We start from the raw sequence: 23,963 nt of genomic DNA, 5'->3' as shown, positions 1-23,963 counted from the left end.
CAGAGGGTAATAACTTGGCCAGAAACACGGATAAGACCTTGGTGAGAGCAACCTAGAGCTGAACAACCTCGAGAAGGGAGGTACCAAGTGACAAAACGAGGGTAAAAATGGTAACGAGATTAGTTAAAACCAGAATAACATATCTTATGTATCACACACTATGGTATCAAGGGGTAAGGGTGATTGGGAAGCTGGGTAGGAAGGGAGGGAAGGGGGGAAGGGGTACCCATTGGGAACAATGGATCAATGTGAGTCAGTGAAAACACCTACAAGCTTTTAAGGAAACGCTTGTTTAAAAAGCCAAGTCTTGAAGGTCAGCGGGCATTGTTCTCGGGGTAGTTCTGGGGGTAAAGCATTCCATTGAGAAGGTCCAGCTGTTGAGAAAGCATGTTTCCTAATGGATGCGTGGAGGGAGGACTTGGTGGGAGGAGCGTGAAGGGTGTCTTTGTATGCTGCTCTAACCGGTCTGGTGGAGGTGTGAAGGTGAAGAGGGATAACTAGTTCAAGTGAAGACTGCTTGTGGATAGACTTTTGTATAATGGTGAGGGCTTTGTAAAGGATTCTGAAGTTAATGGGAAGCCAGTGTAGATTCCTTAGAGTGGGTGTGACATGGACTCCTCCATTAGTTAGTGTTGGTTAGTATCCTTGCGGTGGCATTCTAGAGCATCTGTAGAGGTCTGGTGGTAGTAGCGGGGAGACCTAATAGGAGGGAATTGCAATAGTCGATTTTGGAGAATAGGGTAACTTAGTAAATAGATTTTTGTACTTGGTACACCTTTTATTTCTATAGAGTTTAAATATTGTTGAAAAACTAATAAAATGGATGGTTTTCAATTAAAAAATTAACTTTTTTTTTGTATTTTTTATTTCTCAAGATTTTCAATTTTACATTCAAACATTGCTTAATTACATTTCTAACAAAAATATATAATAGGCATATTCCTATACCTATAGTACAAGCAATTTTCCTTCTAAGTCCTCAAACTGTGAAAAAACACATAAATTAAGGCATAATTATCAGAAGAAAAAACAAAAAAAGCATATGAAATAACGGACGAACTAACTAGAATTACCATCCTTCTATTTCGTTAGAGTTACGGCTATTTCAATTGGGGTGTTACCTATTGTTTCTGTGGTTTGTTTTTCAGTTATAAATCTATGCATATGTGACGGTTGGAAGAAACAATATTTCATCTTTTGATATACAATATTACACTTACATGGATATTTTAATTTAAATAAAGCACCCATTTGAATCAACTTTGGCTTTAATGTAAGAAATTCTTTCCTCCTAATTTGAGTTTCCTTCGTTACATCAGGAAATATTCTTACCTCCATCTGGCAAAACTTTTCTTTGATATTACGAAAAAATAATTTTTGTACCCATTCTTTATCTGATTTTAATAGAAAGGATATTATCATTCTAGCAGATTGTGCATCCTCTAAACCAGTGGATTCAAGAATATCAGTAACATTCAGAGGTTTCAATGTTTGATAATGGTCTGTATGTTCAGATACTTTTTTCATAGAAGGTACATAGTATACTTGGGATAAAGGGGGTAACTCTTGTTATGGAATTTTTAAGAATTCTAATGCGAATTTATTCCACATTTCCTTAGCTGCGAATCCCTGCAAAGCCTAAAAACCGCGCGCCCCTTAGGTGCGCGTGGCTTTAGCGGTGCGCCGGCGTCAACTGCGCGCCGCACAGCGGCCCAATGTTATAGGGCTGCTTCCGGGTCCGCCCACTGCGTCACAGGAATCAGGTGATAGGGAACGTTGGGGCACCGAGGCACCTCTTACCCCACAACCGGTACAAACGGCAGTCTTTCCCTTCTCAAACCCCCCTTTTTTTTTTTTTTTTTTTAATAGTCAGAGGTGTGAAATTTTATGCAAAATTGCCATAGAATTGCTGCAGAATTTTGAAAAATCTGTCACAGGAAACCAGGGGCTCTGGGAATATGCAAGAAAAATTACCATGTCTGGCCACATGTTAAAAATACAGCAAATTCTGTAATTTTGTCCCCATCTGCAATAGTTAACTGTTCATAAGGTACAGTAGGTATTGCAGAGAACTGAATGTGCAGCCTGCTGTCACCAAAACCATATTATATACATTTTATATCAGTCAAGTTTGAGAAACAATAGTATTTCAACATAATAAATGCAACAGTAATAACATGCTTAGGATTTTATCAAAATTTATTCTTACTGTTTGTTAAAATCATCATGTGTCACAGAAAGCTTTAGAACAAGCTTTGTTACAATCAGGTGTATGTAACTGGTACAGTTCAGTAGTACATAAACAACTGAAAACCAAATCCACCACAATCCTAGAAACATAGTAACAAGTTAAAAAAAAAATCACAATATTGGAAATTAATTGGTTCAGTAAATAAAAAAAAAAAACAATTGTTCTTAGGTTTTACATATTATAATAAATGATATGATTTCATTGTAAAATGGGATTTTGTGGTCCTATAATCGCCATTACAAACAAGAATAAATTGAAATAGTTGTTGACACATTTTGGTTTTGTTCCAGTGATGTACCTTTGCTCAAACAACATATAATCATATATCAGTATCGAATACAATTATTTCATATCCATGATTGTAATAAAAATATCGCAATATAAAAACATTTACATTAGTTTAAAATAATGCTCATCATTGCTTACAGAGTCCTTAGGAATGATGAGAATGAATTCATTTTGGACTTTAGAATGTTTTCAACATTAGTAAACAAATACTGGTTTTAAAGTGCAACAAGACTCTACACGAGAACAGCAGCTCCATGCTGCAGACATTCCCAGCAGAGAAACATCAACGTATATGCCACCATCAAGAATGTGTCTGTCGAAAGTCAGTGATAGCCTTCCAAAGAGTGCAAAGCATCCCCCCTCTAGAAGGAAAAACAAAGCAATTTATTTTGCATGTTAACAATATCTTTAAAATAACCTATGTCTCTTCCATGTTTCCCAACAGTAGTTAGTTTGCAGAATTTTTTTTATTGCATTTATAATCTGTATTTTACTGCTATAGTGCTTTCAGTAAACTGCGCACCACATGTTGTTCTGTTAACCCACATCTGTATTTTGCCTGTAGGAAGCAAACTGCAGGAGATTGAGATTTTGCCAAATATGTGGGTTTTGTGACAATCTCTCCTGTTTCATTTGTCTTGATAAGTGACAATGGATAGCTCTTGCTTATAATACATCCCACTGTTCCAGAGAGATTGCTATAGGCTCTGGTCTTCTGAAGACGAGGTGCTCATGTGGGGGACCCTTGTTGCCAGGAAAAGTATGTAAACTGTCTATGATGTAGAGATTAGGGATGTGAATTGTTGTTTTTAAATCGTCCGATATATTTTAAATCGTCAAAAATTGTTAGAGGCAATATACAATAGGAATTCCCCCGATTTATCGTCAAAAATCGTAAATCGGGGGAAGGGGGAGGGCGGGAAAACCGGCACACTAAAACAACCCTAAAACCCACCCCGACCCTTTAAAATAAATCCCCCACCCTCCTGAACCCCCCCAAATGTCTTAAATTACCTGGGGTCCAGTGGGGGGGTCCCGCTGTGATCTTCCACTCTCGGGCCACGGATGCGTTAATAGAAATGGCGCCGGCGCTACCTTTGCCCTGTCATATGACAGGGCAAAGGTAGCGCCGGCGCCATTTTGGTTCCTGTCCCCCGACGTCATGAGCGCAGGAGATCGCTCCCGGACCCACGCTGGACCCCCAGGGACTTTTGGCAAGCTTGGGGGGGCCTCCTGACCCCCACAAGACTTGCCAAAAGTCCAGCGGGGGTCTGGAAGTGACCTCCTGCACTCGAATCGTATTTGCCGTATTGTAAAATGGTACCGGCCATACGGCCAGCGCCATTTTGCAATACGGCAATATGGCCATACGGCCGGCGCCATTTTGCAATACAAATACAAAATGGCGCCGGCTGTATGGCCATTTTGCAATACGGAAAATACGATTCGAGTGCAGGAGGTCGCTTCCGGACCCCCGCTTTGCCCATACTATGTCACAGGGGCTACCGGTGCCATTGGTCAGCCCCTGTCACATGGTAGGAGCACAAGATGGCGCCGGTGACCATGTGACAGGGGCTGACCAATGGCACCGGTAGCCCCTGTGACACAGGCTATCGGCGCCATGATGAAACCGGCAAACGAGTGCAGGGATGGCTTCTGGACTCCACGCTGGACCACCAGGGAGTTTTGGTAAGTCTTGGGGGGGATCAGGAGGGTGGGGGGTTGTAGTTAATTTTAATTTTAGCTGGGACACAAATTTAACTCGCTGTATTAACGCATCGGGGCGCCATACGGCCGAATGTAACGCATTTGCGCCCCGACGAATCCGAATCACGAATGCAACGAAAACTTTTTGGCTGCACATCCCTAGGAACCATATGCAATAATAATTTTAATATATTTCAAATGGCACTTTACATTTCACATGTGAGCTGCAAGTGAACTGTGCATAAACCAAATCTTTGCATAAACCAAATCTCATGACCGGACTTCGGTCCAAGGGTTTTTTCCTACCAATATTTGACAAAATATTTAAACAGATTTTATTTATTTATTTAACATTTTTTATATACCGAAGTTCTAGCAACAATGTTGCTAATCACTTCGGTTTACATAAAACATTGGAGTGACTTAACATGTGTGTCTTACATAGAACAGGAAAATGAACTTGGAGAAAATTGAATAAATAACAAATAACATTAAAACAACAGCAATAAATAATAGCATCCACTCCTTATTTGTACATTTTTATAATAAAAATAAGTGTTTGATACATTACCTTAGTCGTAGACATTTCAAATCCTCTCGTGTTACACAGCAAAGAACATCCATTAGTCTATATTCTTCAGTCAAAAACTTAAAAGAAATAAAGTGCTGTTAATTTTTAGGATTTAAGCAAAATAAATTTAACACCATTTCAGATTCCATTCATTTGCCATGAATGATACAGCAAGCTATCCCAATAGAAGCTTTGACAAAATTTAACTCTACAAAATGGAAGGCTTTCACCAATCAGTGGTGAAATGCTATTGAATTATCTGCCACTAGAAGCCTGTTAGAACTTAAGAAGTGATATAGCAGTAAAAAAAACAAAAACATTTAAATGTTTCTTTATCTTTTAGTAGCATTGCTACCATGTTATTAGAGCATTCATCTTCTTTCTCAGGTTTTTTCTTAATGTTTTACCCTGAAGGTTTTCTTGTTTAAGTTTCTCTTGCTTGCTTGTTTGTGTTTTGTTTGCTTAATCATTGTGCTTGATTTTTGAAACTATTATGCAAAAAAAAGATAGCAGCAAGACTAGTTAGAATCTTGAAATCAACTTTTATGTTGATTAGCACTACTGATTACTTTTATTCTTAAGTCTCTTTTCCTTGTCCTGATATTTATCTACTTTAATTTCAAACTTATTTTGAAAAAAATTTTGCACCTTTTATGCCTCCAAACTTGTTTTTTTTTTAAAGCCACATTTCTTTTGTCAGTGGTAACTTTTGTCTCGGGAATCAGAAGGCTGAGTACAATACACTTTCAGTTGCAGCTTCTCAAGTCCTAGCAGAACTAATTGCTAATTTATTGGGAAAACTGACAGACATCTCCTGAAAGTATCTGTCTTACCCTGCTTATAGTGTCTTCATCAGCATCGTGTTCTCTAAGCCAGTCAATAAGCTCAGGGTCGTCAGTGCTTGAGCCAGCACGTCCGAGGCGACAGATGGAAACTCTTGGAATATCTAAGGAAAATATTTTGGGGAAAATAATATTTTAAGTGTCCTTAAAAAAATAAAATAAAATAAAATCTCACACCAATTGGAATACCACAGAAGCAAGGAGGCAATTCTGAGTACCACACATGGTAGCACTCTATACAGTTGCTGTTTACAGACAAACCCACCGGGTAGTATAATGCACAACTGCTACAGGCGCCCGCTTACTTTGCACCTGCCATTTGAGTGGACTACAGAAGCAAGGGGGTAAAATAGTGCACATACATTTGAAAATCTCAAATGTGTGTGATGCTTTACTCCCCCCCCCCTCCCAAAAATATAAGATAAACACAACCACTTCTTTTTAGCGTGGCCAAAATAATCCCCATGTTTATGTTTTAGTTGCTCTGAGGGAAATTTTCAGATTAGGTCAATTTGCCCGGGAAAATGGGTTTGAAAATTACCCTCAAAATAAAAAAACAAAACAAAACCCTGTTACACCAAAATGAAATGCAATATTGTATATATGAGACAGGTAGAGACATTTCCTAGGTAATCGGAAGCACTAGTATGTTTTTAACATATAGAAGAGATATCTTGTCTTACAACTGCATTTATTTTACTATTAAAGTTTTGCTTGGGGGGGACGGGACACAAGGCAATGATGTCAACCTGAGCACTCGCTTCTGTCTCGCTCCCTTCTGTATCGCTTCTGCATGTTTTTAAGCAGCGCTTCAGGAAATTAAATTATTCAAGCCGGCGAACTGTTGTAGCCTTGATTGATGGGCACTGCGGAGGTGATGGTGGGATGCCCTAAGAGAGTGGGGGCTAACCAAATAGTGGAGAAAACAAGATGACGCAGGAAACAGGTTCAGCAGTCGAAGGCTTCTCTGAAGCAGTGCTAAAGAATCTCACTTGTGCGGTTTTGGCAGAACTCACAGATCAGTTCCAGAAGATGCAGTCGGTGGATGAATTACAAGACAAGGTAGAGCTATATACCACTGCAATTAATGGTGTACAGAACAAGTTATCGGAAGATGAGGACCACATGGTTGCCATCGAGGCCACTGCTGATAAGCTCCGGGGGAAAAAACAAAAAACTCAAAGAGAAACTAGATGACCTCAAGAACCATAATTGGTGCAATAACTTGCACATTATAGCAGTTCTGGAATCATGATCCTGATTGCACCTCACTGGCCACGCCAGGTGTAGTTTCGGAGTTTCATCTCAATCAATCCATTATACCACCTACCTTTTTTCCCCAGGCCCCATTTCAATCCAGGAGAGCAGGCTCTGCATACCCTTGACTGCAAACGGGCTCTAGCATTCTACCTAGACCATACAGCTGCCCACAGGAAAAGCAGTCAATTGTTTGTCTCTTTCCATTCCATCAAATTGGGGCAGCCTGTGGGTAAGCAGACTCTCTCCTCCTGGTTGGCGGACTGCATATCCTTTTGCTATCAGCAAGCAGGCATTCCACTTCAAGACCGTGTTAAAGCACAATCTGTGAGGGCCATGGCGACGCCAGTAGCACGCCTACGATCGGTGCCGCTTCCTGACATTTGCAGGGCTGCTACCTGGAGTTCTCTCCACACCTTTGCAGCCCACTATTGCTTAGACAAAGCCGGAAGACAAGATCCCATCTTCAGCCAGTCTGTCTTGCGCAACCTATTTCCAACGTGACGTACCAACACCCTTCCGCCTGCCCGGTGGGATTCAGGATGCCCTCGGCCAAATTTCATCCCAGGCCTAGTGCCTTGCACGCCTTTGGGTACATTTGGTGCAAACTGGGACATCCTCAGCTCGGTACTCGCCCATATGTGAGGACTACCATCCTGCTTGTCCTGTGAGAAAGCAAATGTTGCTTACCTGTAACAAGTGTTCTCACAGGACAGCAGGATGTTAGTCCTCACGAAACCCACCAGCCACCCCACGGTGTTGGGTTTGTAGCGTTTTCTTATTTTATTTTCGGCACTGCCTGTAGCTTTGTAACAAGACTGAGGGGGGACCCCTGCTGGCTGCAGGGTTAGTGCCATGCTGGGCATGCCCAGTAGGGGCCAGTCAAAGTTCTGGAAACTTTGACAGAAGTGTTCCGTGATTGGGCTCCATCCTGTGATGTCACCCATATGTGAGGACTAACATCCTGCTGTCCTGCGAGAACACCTGTTACAGGTAAGCAACATTTGCTTTTTTACCAATTTTTACTATATTTAGTAAACTGAGTTTTCCTTTTACAAGATTGTATGTGTGTTCTGTGACATAATATAACACTACTCAGGCCACCTTTTACAGCGCATAGGCACGTATGTGTGAGAGAATGAATGTGGTGTTGTGCGTATTTGTAAGAGAGAAGATAAAGTTTGTGCAGACCCTATCTCCCCCAATCCATGACAATCTCAGGGAGACTGGAAATCAAAAGTTTCCAGGAATGGAGAGCAGTATCTTTTTAAATCCTTATTAGTTTTAATTATTGGCAGTAATTTGATGATTCTGCTGTTTTGAAATATTTTGTTTTTTTGGGAAATATTAACACATTTTTTAATTATTGGATTTTTTTATTCAACATGTTTTGAAATATTTTATTGGTATTTCAGAAATCATGGATATTCTATTTAACTGGTTTGAAATATGTATTTGTTATGAATGATTTTACTATTATGAATGTTTTATATTTCTTGATTTTATTTAATATTTTATGAAGAATGGTACTGTTTCTATTTTTCCATTGTTGCTCTATACATAGAGGCTGGCTGCTTATGGCTTCCAGTTCATTTCTTCTCAGCAAGTTTCTATTTATACTTTCTGTTCTCTTTATTCTGTATTTGGTGAGGGTCTGTCTGTGTTCTGCATATGTGACCAAGGGGAGGTATTTTGTGGGCATGTAATTTCTGAGCAGGGATCTACAGCAGCCTGGCTTGTTCTGTGTTCTTAATAGGAGTTGTATTGGTTTTCTAGGGCCAGGTGTAATATGTGCAGTGTTGCCTTTTCATAGATATTGTTTTGAGTGCTTGCAGTTAGGGTTGTTTTGGAATTGGATGTTTGCTATATTTCAATGGTAATTCCATTTATGCATGGCTTTCTGAGGGCCAAGCCTACACCCAACATGCATTACAAAATGTCTAATTCATATGGAATTAGACATTTTGTAATGCATGTTGGGTGTAGGCAATTAGACAAATCAGGTGGGAACTTGATCCCACCTGATTTGAGACAAGAGCCATGCTCTTTAACATTTAGGAAAAGACTAAAAACTTGGCTTTTCAAAAAAGCATTTCCAAGCCTTGAATAAAACCTCCTCTCACTAGCACTAACTCGTATGCAATAATGGAATGTAAACATGAATCAACCAACCTCAAACCCTCTCTCACTAATTCCTGCTGAATATTTCTCATACTATTACCATTCACAACTGTGTCATATTTATTCATTTGATTACCTATGTACCGTTTCATAGTCTTATTTTTTCACTTGCTATTCTAATGTATCAATAGGCTGAAATGTAAATATTGTGCTGTTCAATTTCTCCCCTTCCATCCCAAGTTTATTTTCCTTGTTTTTTGTAACTTTCCCTCTCCCTTTTTCTGATTCACTGTATTTAAAGTTCAAGGTTCTTATTGAAAATATTGTTTTTTACGTTACGTTATGCTTTACACTCCTTGTTATTTGTAAACCGGGTTGATGTGATGCCTATCATGAAACTCGGTATAACAAAAACAATAAATAAATAAATAAATACATAAATATGCATTCCAAATGTCTTTTTTTGCAGAGGTTTCTAACTGGCACCCCAGCAATGCATGTAAATACAATATGCATTTTGTAAGTAATATTTTTGCTTCAGAAGACTGTAGTTTTGAATGTTCTTTTTCATATAAAATCTGTTATAAATTCATAATTTAATTGTGTGCATCTGTAGAGGGTGTGGGAGTGTGTGCTGGGGAGGTGACGCGTGTACAATGCTGTAAGGGTTGCCTAGGATACCTAATACTCTGCCCCTGACCATGGGTTCCATGGGCTGTGGGGGGGCGGCGGGTGTCTGTTTTTAAAAATATAGATTGCTGGAGTGGGCTGGGACAGAGATTGAATGAATCGTGGGTTGGGGTGCAAAGTAGCTGTTCACACAGGGTAGCAAAAAAGCTAGCACCGACTCTGGCAGAAACAGGGAAGCAGACGCACGAGTGAGATTCAGAACAGTCAGCTAGCATTAGCCAGTGAGAAGAGAGGTACCATGGTTGTGAGCCCTTGTGCTGTGGCAGGGTTGACGCAACCTAGTAGGTGAACCTATTAGGCCCACACCAACAGCTGGTAGACATACTCTAAGCTGAGCCCGAGCTAGACCTTCACCTTTATCAGCCCTGTTTCTTTGACGGTTGAGCCCTTGGGTCCAGGGTCTGGCAGAACTTAGGCAAATGTTCCTGATGGTGGACAGAGAGTGAGAGACCAGAGACAGGCACAGGTCAGGGCAGGCAGAGAGCAAGAAGTAGTCTGGGTCCATAGCAGAGGTCAGTGGCAGGCAGCAGGCAACAGAGTAGTCAAGATCCAAGGCAAGAGTCAGTAGCAGGAGTCAGACAAAGAACAAAGAAGGACAAGGTACTGGGTACCAGCCACAGGCAGGAAGACAAGAAGGGCTGGGTGACAAGCAGGAAACCGGGCTGGATGCACCCTCACACCTGGCCCAGTTGGCAGCATTTTTCAAAATGGCACTGACCGACCTTGGGCTTGGACCCAGGGTAAGGTCTGCCTCTCGGACCTTACCCTAGTCACATGCTGGGGCAAAGTCAGGTCGGCGCCGTTTTGAAAAATGGAGCTGATGAAGCTGGGTGCGAGGACCTTTAAACGTTTGGGGGGAAGGGGGGCTGAGCCCGGAACCCTTTTGGTTTTTTTTTTTACACTTTAGGAGGGGAATCTGTCACTTGGGGGGGGATGGCAGTGGAGGGGCTGGGTCACATTTTTTGGGTTAGCATTGGGAAAGGGGGGCAAGGGCTGTCGCCACATGGTTCATTTTTTTCTATTAACATTTTGGGGAAGTTCGGGGGGGGGGGGGGGGCTGCCTTAACTGACGGCCCCGGGTTCAGACTAGAGTCAGCAACTTTGCCGTACATTTTTTTTCTGCCACTGTAAATGTGCAGCAGGAGCCTCAGGACCCACATTAGGTTCTCGGGTCAGGTCTCCCACCTCGCATTTCAAGTAGGTGTTACTTTATTTCTGCTGACTACCTTCTTGGTCGGCCGTGATAAAATATTTATATCAAAATCACTAGTATTGACTTTCTTTGCATAGGTCATTGTACTAGGGGAGGGTATCTGGGCGTTACAGCACTAACACGCCTTGATGCTTGAGCTAGTTCCCCTTTATGGCAGACTCTCACGTATCCAGGTGAGCCTGCTGGGCTCTGGTAGTTTCTCACCTTCTCTGGTTCCTCAGCATATCTGAATCCTTTCCCAATACTACAACACTCCTTCCTGAGTCTCCAGTTTCTTTCTTCCTGTAGACCCATTAGGAAGTGGCTGAGTAGGATGGAGATAGTTTCCAAAACAGGCCATGTCATAAATGCAAGGAGCGTACATCATGTGGTAATATATGTTACCCTGTCTTCAGGCTTACCTATTGGCTGAGACTTAAACTTTAGTTGTTTGATCTCTTCATCCTTTTCTTCAATAGCTTGACGTATTAGTGCTTGGAATTCTCTCTCCTTCTGCAGCAGTTCTTCGAGCAATCTTAATAAAATAAGTAACAAAAAGACTGAAACTGCACCATCCTCTGGATGATTTTCAAGTCCATATATGAGCACATAAATCCTTTTGATAATTACACCCTTAAAAATGCAGTTTACACTGATCTTAAGGCACAATTGGGCTTATATGTAAATAAACACATATTTTAATAAATTAAAGGTCCTAAATCATATACTGCTTTAAACGTGCAACATACAATTTTTAACTGAGCTTCAGCTCTCAGGAAAGGGCTAATTTGGTCTTTGACAAGACAGTTTGAGATTAAAGAAGCTGCTGAGTTTTGCACTAGTTGGATCCTGTGAATATTCTTTGCCAGTGAACAGAAAAAAAGGGCATTGCAGTAATCCAACTGTACAATCAAAGTATGCAGACCTGTTTTCAAATCCAACAATGATAGAAATGATGTAATCTGATGAACCATACGTAGTTTCATAAAAGTACACAGGGATAGTAATGTTCAAAGTTATTTCCACAGGTAAAACACTACAATGCCCATGGAATTGGCATATTATAAAACAGCCCGCCTAATATGGAGGTAAACATACGCGATAGATCCTGTGTGCGCATAGGTTTGCCAGGAGTGAGCGGAGGAGATCCTGGGAATGAGATTAGGGGTTTGTATGTAATAAGCATATTTCTGCATTTTCAAAAATATTCATGTGAATATTTTGTGCACATGATAGCAGGGTGCAATTGGGTGCGAGTAAATATGGTGGGCTAATTTTCAAAGTAAACTTAGACATGCATTTGGTAACATTTATGAGGTCTCTTGTATAACTACCACCTTCTCCTCCTACTAACTTATATCCTGCTCACAACAAAGATCTGGCAGGCCTGATGGGATGAGAGGCCCGGTGAGAGAGAGCCTGTATGCAGAGGATTGTGTGTGAGAGAGAGAGAGAGCCTGTATGCAGAGGATTATGTGAGAGAGAGAGGGCATGTGAGAGAGAGAGAGAAGCCTTTGTGAGGGTACATGCCATGGGTGTGTGTTAATGTGAGAAGAGATTTTAAGGGAGTGAGTATATGAGTGAGAGATTAGGAGAGCTGGTGTGTGTATGGGGCAGGGCCGGCGGAAGCACTAGGCGAGCTGGCACTGGGGCGCTGCCGCCACTCGCAAGCCAATGAGGCAGGGTGAGGCGGCCACTTCAGACAGCAGAATTTTGAAACAGCAAAAAAAGTGTCCCTTCAAAATTCTGTCCAGCCTCTGCCTCACTCCCTGTTGCGCCACCCTCCCAAGACTCATGAAAACCTCTGGTGATCCAGCAGGGGGCCTGGGAATGATCTGCTGCTCCTGGGCGGGCAGCTACCACTAATCAAAATAGCGCAGGTGGACTTTAGCCCCTACCATGTGACAGGGGCTACCGATGCCATTGGCTAGCCCCCATCACTTGGTAGGGGCAATGGACAGCCCGCACCATTTTCTAAAATGGCGCCAGTCATGTGATATGGGCCAGCCAATGGCACTGGTAGCCCCTGTCACATGATAAGGGCTGAAGGCTACTGGCTCCATTTTGGTTAGTGGCAGCTGATGGTCCGGGAAGCAGATGATCACTCCCAGGCTCCCTGCTGGATCACCAGGGGTTTTCGTGAGTATTAGAGGGGCCGGGAGGGTGGAAGGGTTATTTTATTTAAATCTGAGGGGCAGTGCAGGGGGTGGGGGAGCAGCAGCATGTAGTCCCCACCCCTGGAGATAGGAATCAGGGCTGCAACTGGGAGGCAGAAGGTGTCTAGGGGGCCTAATCCCCCTTGCACTAGCCCTGAGTAAGGGTACATGAGGGTGTATCAAGGGATTCTTTATTGGTATTTGCCCGACTCTGGCCGAGTTTCACTCACGCAGGAGCTGCCTCAGGGGCTACTATACCAATGGTTACTTTTCATGTGTCACACTTCCATGTGAGAGCATCACAAACATTACTGAGAATTCTTAGTAATTAGAGTGCAGTCAGTGCCTTCAATATAGAATCCGAAAACGGTTCTGTGTGTTACTTGTGTCGCATAGTGAAATGTAAAGAAGTTCATGATTTGGGTAAGGGTATTTAAATGTAGTTCTCGTGATAATCTACAAAAAATAACTTACATTGTAAGCCCTCTGGGGATAGGGAAATACCTACAGTACCTGAATGTAAACCGATGTGATATCTCAGATGAATGTCAGTATATAAAAATAATAATAAATAAATAGATAACATATTGAAATAGTCGGCTCAGTGTGCTGCAGCAGTCAAAAAAGCAAACAATGTTAGGAAGTATTTAGAAGGGAATGGCGAATAAAACAGAAAACGTCATAATGCCTCTGTATCACTCCATGGTGAGATTGCACCTTGAGTACTGTGTACAATTCTGGTCGCCACATCTCAAAAAAGATATAGTTGCGATGGAAAAGATACAAAGAAGGGCTACCAAAATGATAAAGGGGATAGAACAGCTCCACTATGAGGAAAGACTAAAGAGGTTAGGGCTGTTCAACTTGGAGAAGACAGCTAAGGGGGGATATGATAGAGGTCTATAAAATCACAAAAGGTCTAGAACAGGAAAATGTAAATTGGTTATTTACTCTTTTGGATAATAGTAGAACTAGGGGGCACTCCATGAAGTTAGCAAGTAGCACATTTAGAACAAATCAGAGAAAGTTTTCTCTCACTCAATGCACAATTAAGCTCTGGAATTTGTTGCCAGAGGATGTGGTTAGTGCAGATAATGTAGCTAGGTTAAAAAAAGGTTTGGATAAGTTCTTGGATGAGAAATTCATTAACTGCTATTAATCAAGCTGACTTAGGGAATAGCCACTGTTATTAATGGTATTAGTAGCATGGGATCTACTTAATGTTTGGGTACTTGCCAGGTATTTGGAACCTGGATTGGCCACTGTTGGAGACAGGATGCTGGGCTTGATAGACCCTTGGTCTGACCCAGTATGGCAACTTCTTATGTTCTTCTCACCATGATGTGAGAGAGAGAGAGACACTGCTGGAGGAAGGGCATTGAGAGAGCATAAGATTGCTGGGGACAGAACGGGTAACAGGGTGATGAGTTTCTCTCTCAAGTTTGCCTAATCACCAGTATTCTCTTTTTCTCACGTTCAGAGCCCTTCCCCTGTCCCCAGCAGTGTCTCTATCTCAAACCCCTTCCTTTCCTGCATCTTTCTTGAACACCCCACCAAGTCCTCCCAGAATCCATGTAAGCTATATAAACTCAAGTCTTGTACCTATAGAATCCCCACCAAAATTTTGGTAACAGAACCAATCATGATTTCCATCCTCCTGCCCCCCCCCCCCCCAAAAAAAAAAAATCCTTTCAAAACACATAATTGAACATCATACTTTTATATTTAGTCCTGTGGGAATTTTGCACTACTCTGTTCAGCTGAGAATTTGGCAGGCTCCGGCGTGCCACAAGTGGGAGAGCCTCCGGTCACGGCATGCCTGGGACTGCTTCATCTTCATTGTGAGTGGGACAGCCTGGGATCTGTTTAATGTAACCTGGATTGGCCTTTGTTGGAAACAGGTTGCTGGGCTTGATGGACCCTTGGTCTGACCCAGCATGGCAACTTCTTATGTTGCCTCTGAACCAGATCCAGTCCGCCATCTATTCAACCATTTTGTGAATTTTGGACCCCAGAGATTGATGCCAGGATCATAAAAATCCAGCATCAGAGACTGTTTTGTGTGTCCCAAGAAGGGTGTTACAAGTATTTCTAAATGACATCACCACACATCTAAATGAATTCAAGCTCCACCTGCAAGGTGTGAGGAGAAACTGTTGTTAGTCTTTTCGAAGCATGGAAGCCATTTCTTGCAAAACTTGTCATTTTTCTCTTCATGCCGATACCTCAATTTTCCACTATTTCTAACATCTTGATGATCTGTTGAAACATTGCACCATCAGTGCTGCTGAGATTAGAATGCACTTGCAAGAATTTGCATCAGAATTTTCTGTCAGATTTCACGATTTACAATATTTTGGCCCAAATTTTTCCTTTCTAACCAAACAGACAACTCTGATACCAGTGACACTGCTTAGCAATGTTTCAGTGGATGGGCAATGAGGAAATGGTTTTAAATCTCAATGAATTATAATACTGAGTCTTAGGTGCTACTCTTGAAATTGAGAGTCTAAAGAGTCAATATCAGACCTGGTGCTCCCCAATGCTTTGTCTAATAAAACGGTATCACCTACAACTTGTTCACCCTTAATTCTATGTACCCAAGTGGACTAACATGGCAACCACAATTCTTTGTTCAATATATTGTCTACAAAGACTCCAAAATCCTTTTCCTGGTTGGTGACCCAGCATTGTGTTCCTGTAGTTTGGATTATTTTCCTATGTGCATCACTTGGTTTTTGTCCACATCAAATTTCTTCTGCCATTTAAATGCTTAGTTCCCCAGTCTGGCAAGTCCTTCTGCAGCTCCTCATAGTCAGCTTGTGTTTTTAGAATGTTAAATATTTTTGTGCCATCTGCAGATCTGATCATTTTTGCTTGTTGCTCCTTTTTCCAAATCATTAATGAATAAGTTAAACAACACTGGTCCAGGTACAAATCCCTGAGGTGCTCCTCTATTTCTCACCGGACAAGCAAGATCATAGTCCTCACCTATGGGTGACATCACAGGATGGAGCCCAATCACAGAAAACATCTGTCAAAGTTTCCAGAACTGTGACTGGCCCCTACTAGGCATGCCCAGCATGGCACTAACCCTGCAGCCAGCAGTGGTCCCCCTTCAGTCTTCTTTTTTCCACGCAGCAGAAGCCTCGCGGTTAAGAGCTCTGTTGAGATTCCTGACAGGAATTTTCCTCACGGAATTATTAAAAGTTAATTTGCCCCACAGGGTCACCCTGTTAACTTTTTTCAAGCCGCAGTATTCCGGTAAGTTTCTACCCGTTTTCCGTCTATTACCGTCGAGTTTGGCCCTCGTGGCCTACTGGCCGTCGACCGTACCATGGCTCGATTTTTGGCCATGGCGTCGGGGTTCCGTTGGTGCCCGGACTGTATTCATACCATGTCCATTACAGACCCCCATAAAGTCTGTGTAATGTGTCTTGACCTGCACCAAATGTGCCCTAATGACACCAAAAGGTTGCAAGGCCAGAATGGAGAAGATGGAACTTCTCTTTCGTGCTCACACCCCGACTCCGTCCATTGCACTGACGTCGTCCGAACCAGCACCGTCAACTTCGCACCAGCATTGACTGCTGACTGGTGATTGCCCGGCATCGACAACTTCTCGGCCATCGACACCCTCTACTCCCCCTCAAGACTGAGGAGATCGTAGGGAGAAACATCGCCATCGGCACTGAAAGATTTGGACCATCGAGGGAGCAAAATCATCGACCTCGCCATCATCCGAGCCGCCGAAGAAACCCCGTCCGCACCAACCTTTTCGGCGACCGGGTCACCGAGGCAACCCTCCCCTGATGGGGCATCGGGAACCGCAACTCCGCCTTTAACGGTGGTCCCGCCGGCTATGCCTCTGCCTCCTTCTTCTGTTCCGGAGCCATGGCTGCTTGCTCCAGGTCTCTGAAAAAAACTGGACCGGATGGTTCAGGAGGCCATCGACAAGGTGATGCAACGACTCCAGGTTCCCCCGGCACCGACACCGGTACCAATAGAGATCAACCACCGACCCGATTCCGGCAGCGTTGGCACCGCTGCTATCCAGGATGGAAGCACTTATCGCCGCTTTTCCACCGATGGACCCGGTGCCCTCCCCGCTTGTTCCGCATCCCTCCATCGGGAGTTCTGCCTCAGCCATCGAGACTGATACAGCCATCGCCACCGATTCCATCAGTGCCATTGAGCCATCATCGTTGCCCTCGATGCCTGCGCCGAGACCTTCGATGATTTCATCGGTGCCTCCGGTAATTCCTTCAAAGCCTAGACCGAGGCCTTCAGGTATCCAACTACCCTGTCCCCCCCTCTAGTTCCTAGAAGGACAGGTGCTGATCCTTATGATACCTGGACTGATGACTCCTCACCAGACACCGATGATTTGCCATCACCACCTTCACCCACTGAGAGTAGAAAGTGTTCTCCTTCAGAGGACCTTTCTTTCATACATTTTGTGAAGGAAATGTCTGAATTGGTTCCCTTCCAATTACAGACTGAACAATGTCTAAAAGTATTTACAAGCACTCATGTTGCCTATATACATATACACAGCTTGCTAAACCATGGCCTAGCTTTAGTGTATATTGCTGAGTGGAAGCTGCTGCCTACTTCCTGCAGTACTCTTTACAACCTGTTTATGGTATCTACATTTAAAAGAAACGTTTTTCAGGTTCAGCTACAAATTTCTCACTTCTATGTTTGTCTCTCTTACTAGCTGTGAAGCCTTAACTGATCTATCTATAAATATTTGTAGGTTATGTTTCTAGTCCCTTGATCTGTGCCCGCCTATCTATAACTGCATTGTGGTTGACTATAAATTCATCTAATGTATAGGCCTGGATTTGCCAATAAACACACTAGTTCTGTGCCTAGGGTGGCAAAAATCTGGAGGGCAGCAAAGCCATCTGAAGATTTGTTGCCTTCCGCTTGATCTGAATTTCAAGCAGAAGAGAACAGCCCTCTGATCATACTCCACTTCCTCCCCTCCCAAGCAGTGCTCGGGGAACAGGAGCGGAGGAGCTGAAATTGGACTAGACCATAGCAAATTAAAGAAGAGCCACTCTGCTCCCTAACCCAGTTCTTCTCTTCCTGTCATTCAAAGAGGAAGTAAGCCTGAAGCAGACAGAGCAAAGAGGAGTCAGTGTGGCTAGGTTAGGAGGGATTGAGAGAGGAGTGAATATAGGAATCGGGGAATGAGAGGTAGAGTGTCTGTGAATGAGGAAGTGGAGAATGGGGGAGCAGTGTTTCTATACGAGAGAGAAGGGATTGGCACTGTGTATGTGTGTGTGTATACCAGATTGTGTGGGAGGTTAGAGAGGGGATGGGAATGCAAGGGGGAGCAGGACAGACACACAGTAGACACCTCCCTTCTCCTCCACTGCAATTAGGATCCCCCTTTCACAGATCACAAATTCTATCCCCCAGATCCTGAAACCTCCCTCCCTCCCTCCCTTTCTACTCCTTTCCAGATCCTGCCTTCTGTGATCTCATTTCTTTATATTACACTTTTCAGCACTTCAAAAGCAGATTACATTCAGGTACTTTAGTATTTCCCTATCCCCAGAGGGTTTACAATCTAATAGGGTCGTTCATCAAGCCAGGTTAGGGCCTTTTGGAGCAATAAACGAGGTCTAATACACGACAGACATGCAATATTTATCACATCGCTTGTCAGTATGTAAATATAAGTAGGCAAAAACTAGAATATTATGCAAATGAGGGACTCCTACCGAATTTTGCAGAAAAAATAACACAAAATAATGCAGGATTTAACATGGGAAATAACACCTTTATGATTTACGGTAGAGTGGGAAAAGTTTTTATCATGCCGTAGCGGCTGTTATCGCGGCTAATATCACACGCGATAAAATGAGACTCTCTCTCAGATACACCTACACAGCCCTGCTGGCCCAATAAAAAACAGCTTTTGTTACCTGTCCTGTCTTCTGAAAGCTACAATGTTAGGGGGAAGTGTACTAGTAGTAGGATACTGGCTGCTTCAGATTGCTCAACAACGACAACAGGCAAAGGAGGTTCCAATGCCTCCTAGGGAAGTACCTGCACCAGAGCAGATTCCCAATCTCTCTCACAGGTGCACACACAAGCAGGTTCCCAATCTCTCTCTCAGGCACACACACAAGCAGGCTCCCAATCTCTCTCTCTCTGAGGCGCACACACAAGCAGGTTCCCAATCTCTCTCTCAGGCACACACACAAGCAGGCTCCCAATCTCTCTCTCTCTGAGGCGCACACACAAGCAGGTTCCCAATCTCTCTCTCTCAGGCGCACACACAAGCAGGCTCCCAATCTGTCTCACAGGCACACACACAAGCAGGCTCCCAATCACTATCTCTCTCTCATAGGCACACACACAAGCAGGCTCCCAATTTCTCTCTCTTTCACAGGCACGCACACAAGCAGGTTCTCAATTTCTCTCTCTCTCTCACAGGTGCACACACAAGCAGGCTCCCAATCTCTCTCTCTCTCATAGGCACACACACAAGCAGGTTCTCAATCTCTCTCTCTCTCTCACAGGCGCACACACAAGCAGGTTCCCAATCTCTCTCTCTCACAGGTTCACACACAGGCAGGTTCCCAATCTCTCTCTCTTTCATAGGTGCACACACAAGCAGGTTCCCAATCTCTCCCTCTCTCAGGCACACACACAATCAGGCTCCCAATCACTCTCTCTCTCTCATAGGCACACACACAAGCAGGCTCCCAATCTCTCTCACAGGCGCACACACAATCAGGCTCCCAATCACTCTCTCTCTCTCATAGGCACACACACAAGCAGGTTCTCAATCTCTCTCTCTCTCTCTCTCACAGGCGCACACACAAGCAGGTTCCCAATCTCTCTCTCTCACAGGTGCACACACAAGCAGGTTCCCAATCTCTCTCTCTCAGGCACACACACAAGCAGGCTCCCAATCTCTCTCTGTCTCTCACAGGTGCACACACAAGCAAGTGTCCAATCTCTCTCTCTCACAGGTGCACACACAAGTAGGCGTCCAATCTCTCTCTCTCTCTCTCTCACAGGCGCACACACAAGCAGGCGTCCAATCTCTCTCTCTCTCTCACAGGTGCACACACAAGCAGGTTCCCAATCTCTCTCTCTCAGGCACACACACAAGCAGGCTCCCAATCTCTCTCTGTCTCTCACAGGTGCACACACAAGCAAGTGTCCAATCTCTCACTCTCACAGGTGCACACACAAGCAGGCGTCCAATCTCTCTCTCTCTCACAGGCGCACACACAAGCAGGCTCCCAATCTCTCTCTCTCTCATAGGCGCACACACAAGCAGGCTCCCAATCTCTCTCTCTCTCTCATAGGCGCACACACAAGCAGGCTCCCAATCTCTCTCTCTTTCACAGGCGCACACACAAGCAGGCTCCCAATCTCTCGCTCTTTCACAGGCGCACACACAAGCAGGCTCCCAATCTCTCGCTCTCTTTCACAGGCGCACACACAAGCAGGCTCCCAATCTCTCGCTCTCTTTCACAAGCACACACACAAGCAGGCTCCCAATCTCTCTCTCTCTCATAGGCGCACACACAAGCAGGCTCCCAATCTCTCTCTCTCTCATAGGCGCACACACAAGCAGGCTCCCAATCTCTCTCTCTCTCACAGGCGCACACACAAGCAGGCTCCCAATCACTCTCTCTTTCACAAGCGCACACACAAGCAGGTTCCCAAACACACAACTATTCCTCTACTCATTGTTCAGCCCTGCTAGCCTGGGTTGAAATGGCAAACCACAACATGGTCTTGTTTCTTTTCCTCCAGCAGGTGCTGTTACTGTGTCTTCCTTCTGCTAAGGCCCGGCATTGCTGCATCTTTTTTTTCTTCTTTTTCGGCCCCACCAGTCTGGGCTGCAGTGGGTGACACTGCTGAATATTTTAAAATGGGTTTTCCGGCCCTCCCCCCGGGGTCTGGCAGGTGCCGCTGCACGTCTTTTTTTCTTCTCTTTTGGCCCTGCAGGCCTGCGGCTCTGGGGGGAGCTGCCTCCACAGCTCCTCGCTGGCAGGAATCCTGCTAGTGCCAATGAACGGGGTCTCTCCTTGCCACATGCCAACGGTCCGACCTCCCTGCTCAAGTGTCTGGCATCATCAAGGCCTTTGATGACATCGGGCGGGCAGGTCAGAGCATCGGCGGGCCGCACATAATGGAGCGTGTGCAAGAAGTAGGTGTGCCAGAATAAAAACTTTAAGGGCCGGATCTGGCCCGCAGGCAATAGTTTGCCCACCACTGTTCTGGAGGACAATTCCCTTAATACTTATTAGCTAGAGTGGCATGGGGATCATCACCTCCTACAGCTGGGAAGATGTAATAATAGGGAGATGATTTCTAGATACTTTCAAATGAGCAGGATTGGCCACTGTCGGAGTCAGGTTGCTGGGCTTGACAAGACTATTGGTCTGACCTGGCATGGCACTGCTTATGCTCTTAGGAACTTCCTATATGTAAAGAACAAAGATGTGCTTCAAAACAAAAGCTGATATTTGTCTAAACCTACCTGTTTGTCTCTATTTTCAACCTGCCGAGCTGCATATTGAGAGATCTATGAGCAGTCTGAGAATCGTGCGACAGAGTTGAACTCATAGTGCTCACTCCAGAGGTGTGCACAGTGTCTTCAATGACTCTGCTTGGCTGCTGAAGGTTTTGATCCTGCGCTTGATCCTCATGATCTTCTTCAACTTCAATGTCATCCTGATCAGCTGGATCGCTTTCAGATGCAAGGCTGAAATGGGTTCTCAGTTCTGGGGAAAAAAGTACACAGAAAATCAATACGTTATGCGTAAATAGGTAGACTAGTAATACAAATTATTTGCCATTCCACTCAAAACAGTCTACAACTTGTGTTATGAATACTTAAAACAGACCAAAAAGTGCTCAGTATACATGAAGCATGGTTAGTCTCAACTGGATCTTGAAAATGTTGTAGTGCAAGCAGATACATAACAGAAATGAATCAGCCTAAACCATTTACTGTTGTCTAGGGAAATTTGAATTGTGAAAATGTTTTGTTTATTGCATTTCCCTTCAATTGTTTTGGAACAGTAGCAGTATTAAGATCCTGTAACCTCTTCCATGATTAATTCTTTACATCTTTGCTCAGACACTTTGGCTTCTATTTCCTTATTCTTTTCAATTTAAATTGTTATTGTGACATACATAACCATGAATACAACAACTTCATAACATTGTACAACAAAGTAAGCCACTGGTTGATTTACAACACCTGCCCAACATCCATCCCCCCCTACCCAAGGAGCAGCTAATCAACAAAAGAGAAAGAAATAGAAAAGCCAGAAAAACAAAATTAAAAATCCTAGTTATGCCATTGTTGGTAATGAAAACAACATCTTATACCTCATTCCTATCTGCCTACTTGCTTGTAAGATAGTTAAGCCTTTTGCTTTTTAAGTCACGTCTCATAAGAGGATCAGATGTTATCGAATTTGACACCCAATTTCTTCTAATTGTAGATATTTTAGACAAATCTTATACAGTCGGACTAATACAGTAGATTTTTTTACAACTGACTTGCTTCTCCAAGCCAGAGCAATCTTGCATCTAGCAGCCAAAAACACTTGTGTGAGAAACTTTTGCTTCAGAACATTGAGATCCGATACTGGTACATTCAATAGTTTATGTTTAGTTTGAAGAGGGACATTTGCACCAATGACCCTGGATGCCCAGGAAACTAAAGATTCCCCAAAATTTGAGATTCTCCCACATGTTAAATGTGATAAAAGGACCCAATTTCTCCACAGCCCCTCCAACATCTATTGTCAACGTGGGAATACATCTTATGTAGTCTCTCGGTGTGTAATGCCACCTGAATAATACTTTATAACCATTCTCTACTAAAGAGGAGGAGGATATGGAACATTTACTTGTATGGAGGAAAGACAGGTCCCATTCAGCTTCCATCAAAGGTGTCCTTAAGTCTTTCTCCCAATCTTTAATGTACCCTAGAGTTTCTTGCTGTGCAGAATTAAACATCTCATATAATTTTGAAATTATTCCTTTCAATACATCAGAACCTTTCAAAAAGTGATTTCCCAAGGGATAGAGAATCCTTAACATGACTCAGGCAAAAAATGCCTTATTTGAGTGAAAGAAAGATAGTCATTATCTTTTAATCCATACTTGCTCATCAGAGATTGGAAACTTGATAACCTTTCCCCTTCCAATAGCTGTTCCATACAAAAAATTCCTTTGTCTTTCCAATTAGCAAAGGCCCCTGTTGGAAGACAAACTGGGAATTCCCAATTATGAAATATATGTTTGAGAGAGGAATATTTCCTCTTGCCCATCAATTTTCCACATCAACTCGACCACATCAACTCATGTATTCTCCGGAGTTATACAGCCCAATGTCCTCTATGCATTTTTAGTTTACTAAATGAGACCCTGGATAGGCATAGAGCCCAACAGGTTTTGTTCTAAATGCACCCAATGCTTTACTGAATGTTTCCTATATAAATCAATAATTGCTCTAAGGTGAGATGCAGCATAGTACCAAGTTAGAATGGGTGCACCTAATCCTCCTCGGATCTTAGGCTGATACAAGATGAGTCTAGAAAGACCTTCACTTCCAAATGAAACAAATTTTCTTCTGCCAAGACTTCAAAATGGACAGTGAGAAACAGCTATAGGTAGAGTCAAAAACAAATAGCTAAATCTGGGTAAAATATTTGTCTTCACAATCACTATCCTCCCCAGCCAGGTAAAACCTTGCCTTTCCCAATTACTAAAATCCTTTGCCATGGCCCCTGCCATTGAAACATAATTCAGGTTAAATAAATCTTCAGTTTCTGTTGCTAAGATATACCTCCAAGTATTGAATTTTGTGTTTGGCCCATCGAAAAGTGTA

At 43.3% G+C, this 23,963-nt stretch overlaps 1 protein-coding gene across 1 annotated transcript in view; it reads right to left on the bottom strand.

The window, feature by feature from the left end:
• Positions 1–1,840: 1,840 nt before the first annotated feature.
• MAP3K5 (mitogen-activated protein kinase kinase kinase 5) overlaps positions 1,841–23,963 on the bottom strand; it is a 375,637-nt gene continuing 353,514 nt past the window's right edge. The window contains exons 27-31 of the mRNA XM_029596916.1: positions 21,597–21,840; positions 11,342–11,454; positions 5,651–5,763; positions 4,818–4,894; positions 1,841–2,901 (exon numbers count right to left, since the gene is read on the bottom strand). Coding sequence (XP_029452776.1) covers positions 2,841–2,901; positions 4,818–4,894; positions 5,651–5,763; positions 11,342–11,454; positions 21,597–21,840 — 608 coding nt within the window. The 3' untranslated portion in view covers positions 1,841–2,840. The remainder of the gene's footprint in view (positions 2,902–4,817; positions 4,895–5,650; positions 5,764–11,341; positions 11,455–21,596; positions 21,841–23,963) is intronic.

Source organism: Rhinatrema bivittatum, chromosome 3 (assembly GCF_901001135.1).
Source record: "Rhinatrema bivittatum chromosome 3, aRhiBiv1.1, whole genome shotgun sequence".
NCBI lineage: Eukaryota > Metazoa > Chordata > Amphibia > Gymnophiona > Rhinatrematidae > Rhinatrema > Rhinatrema bivittatum.
Note: the sequence above shows the minus strand (reverse complement) of the source record. Positions and strands in the feature narration are given on the sequence as shown.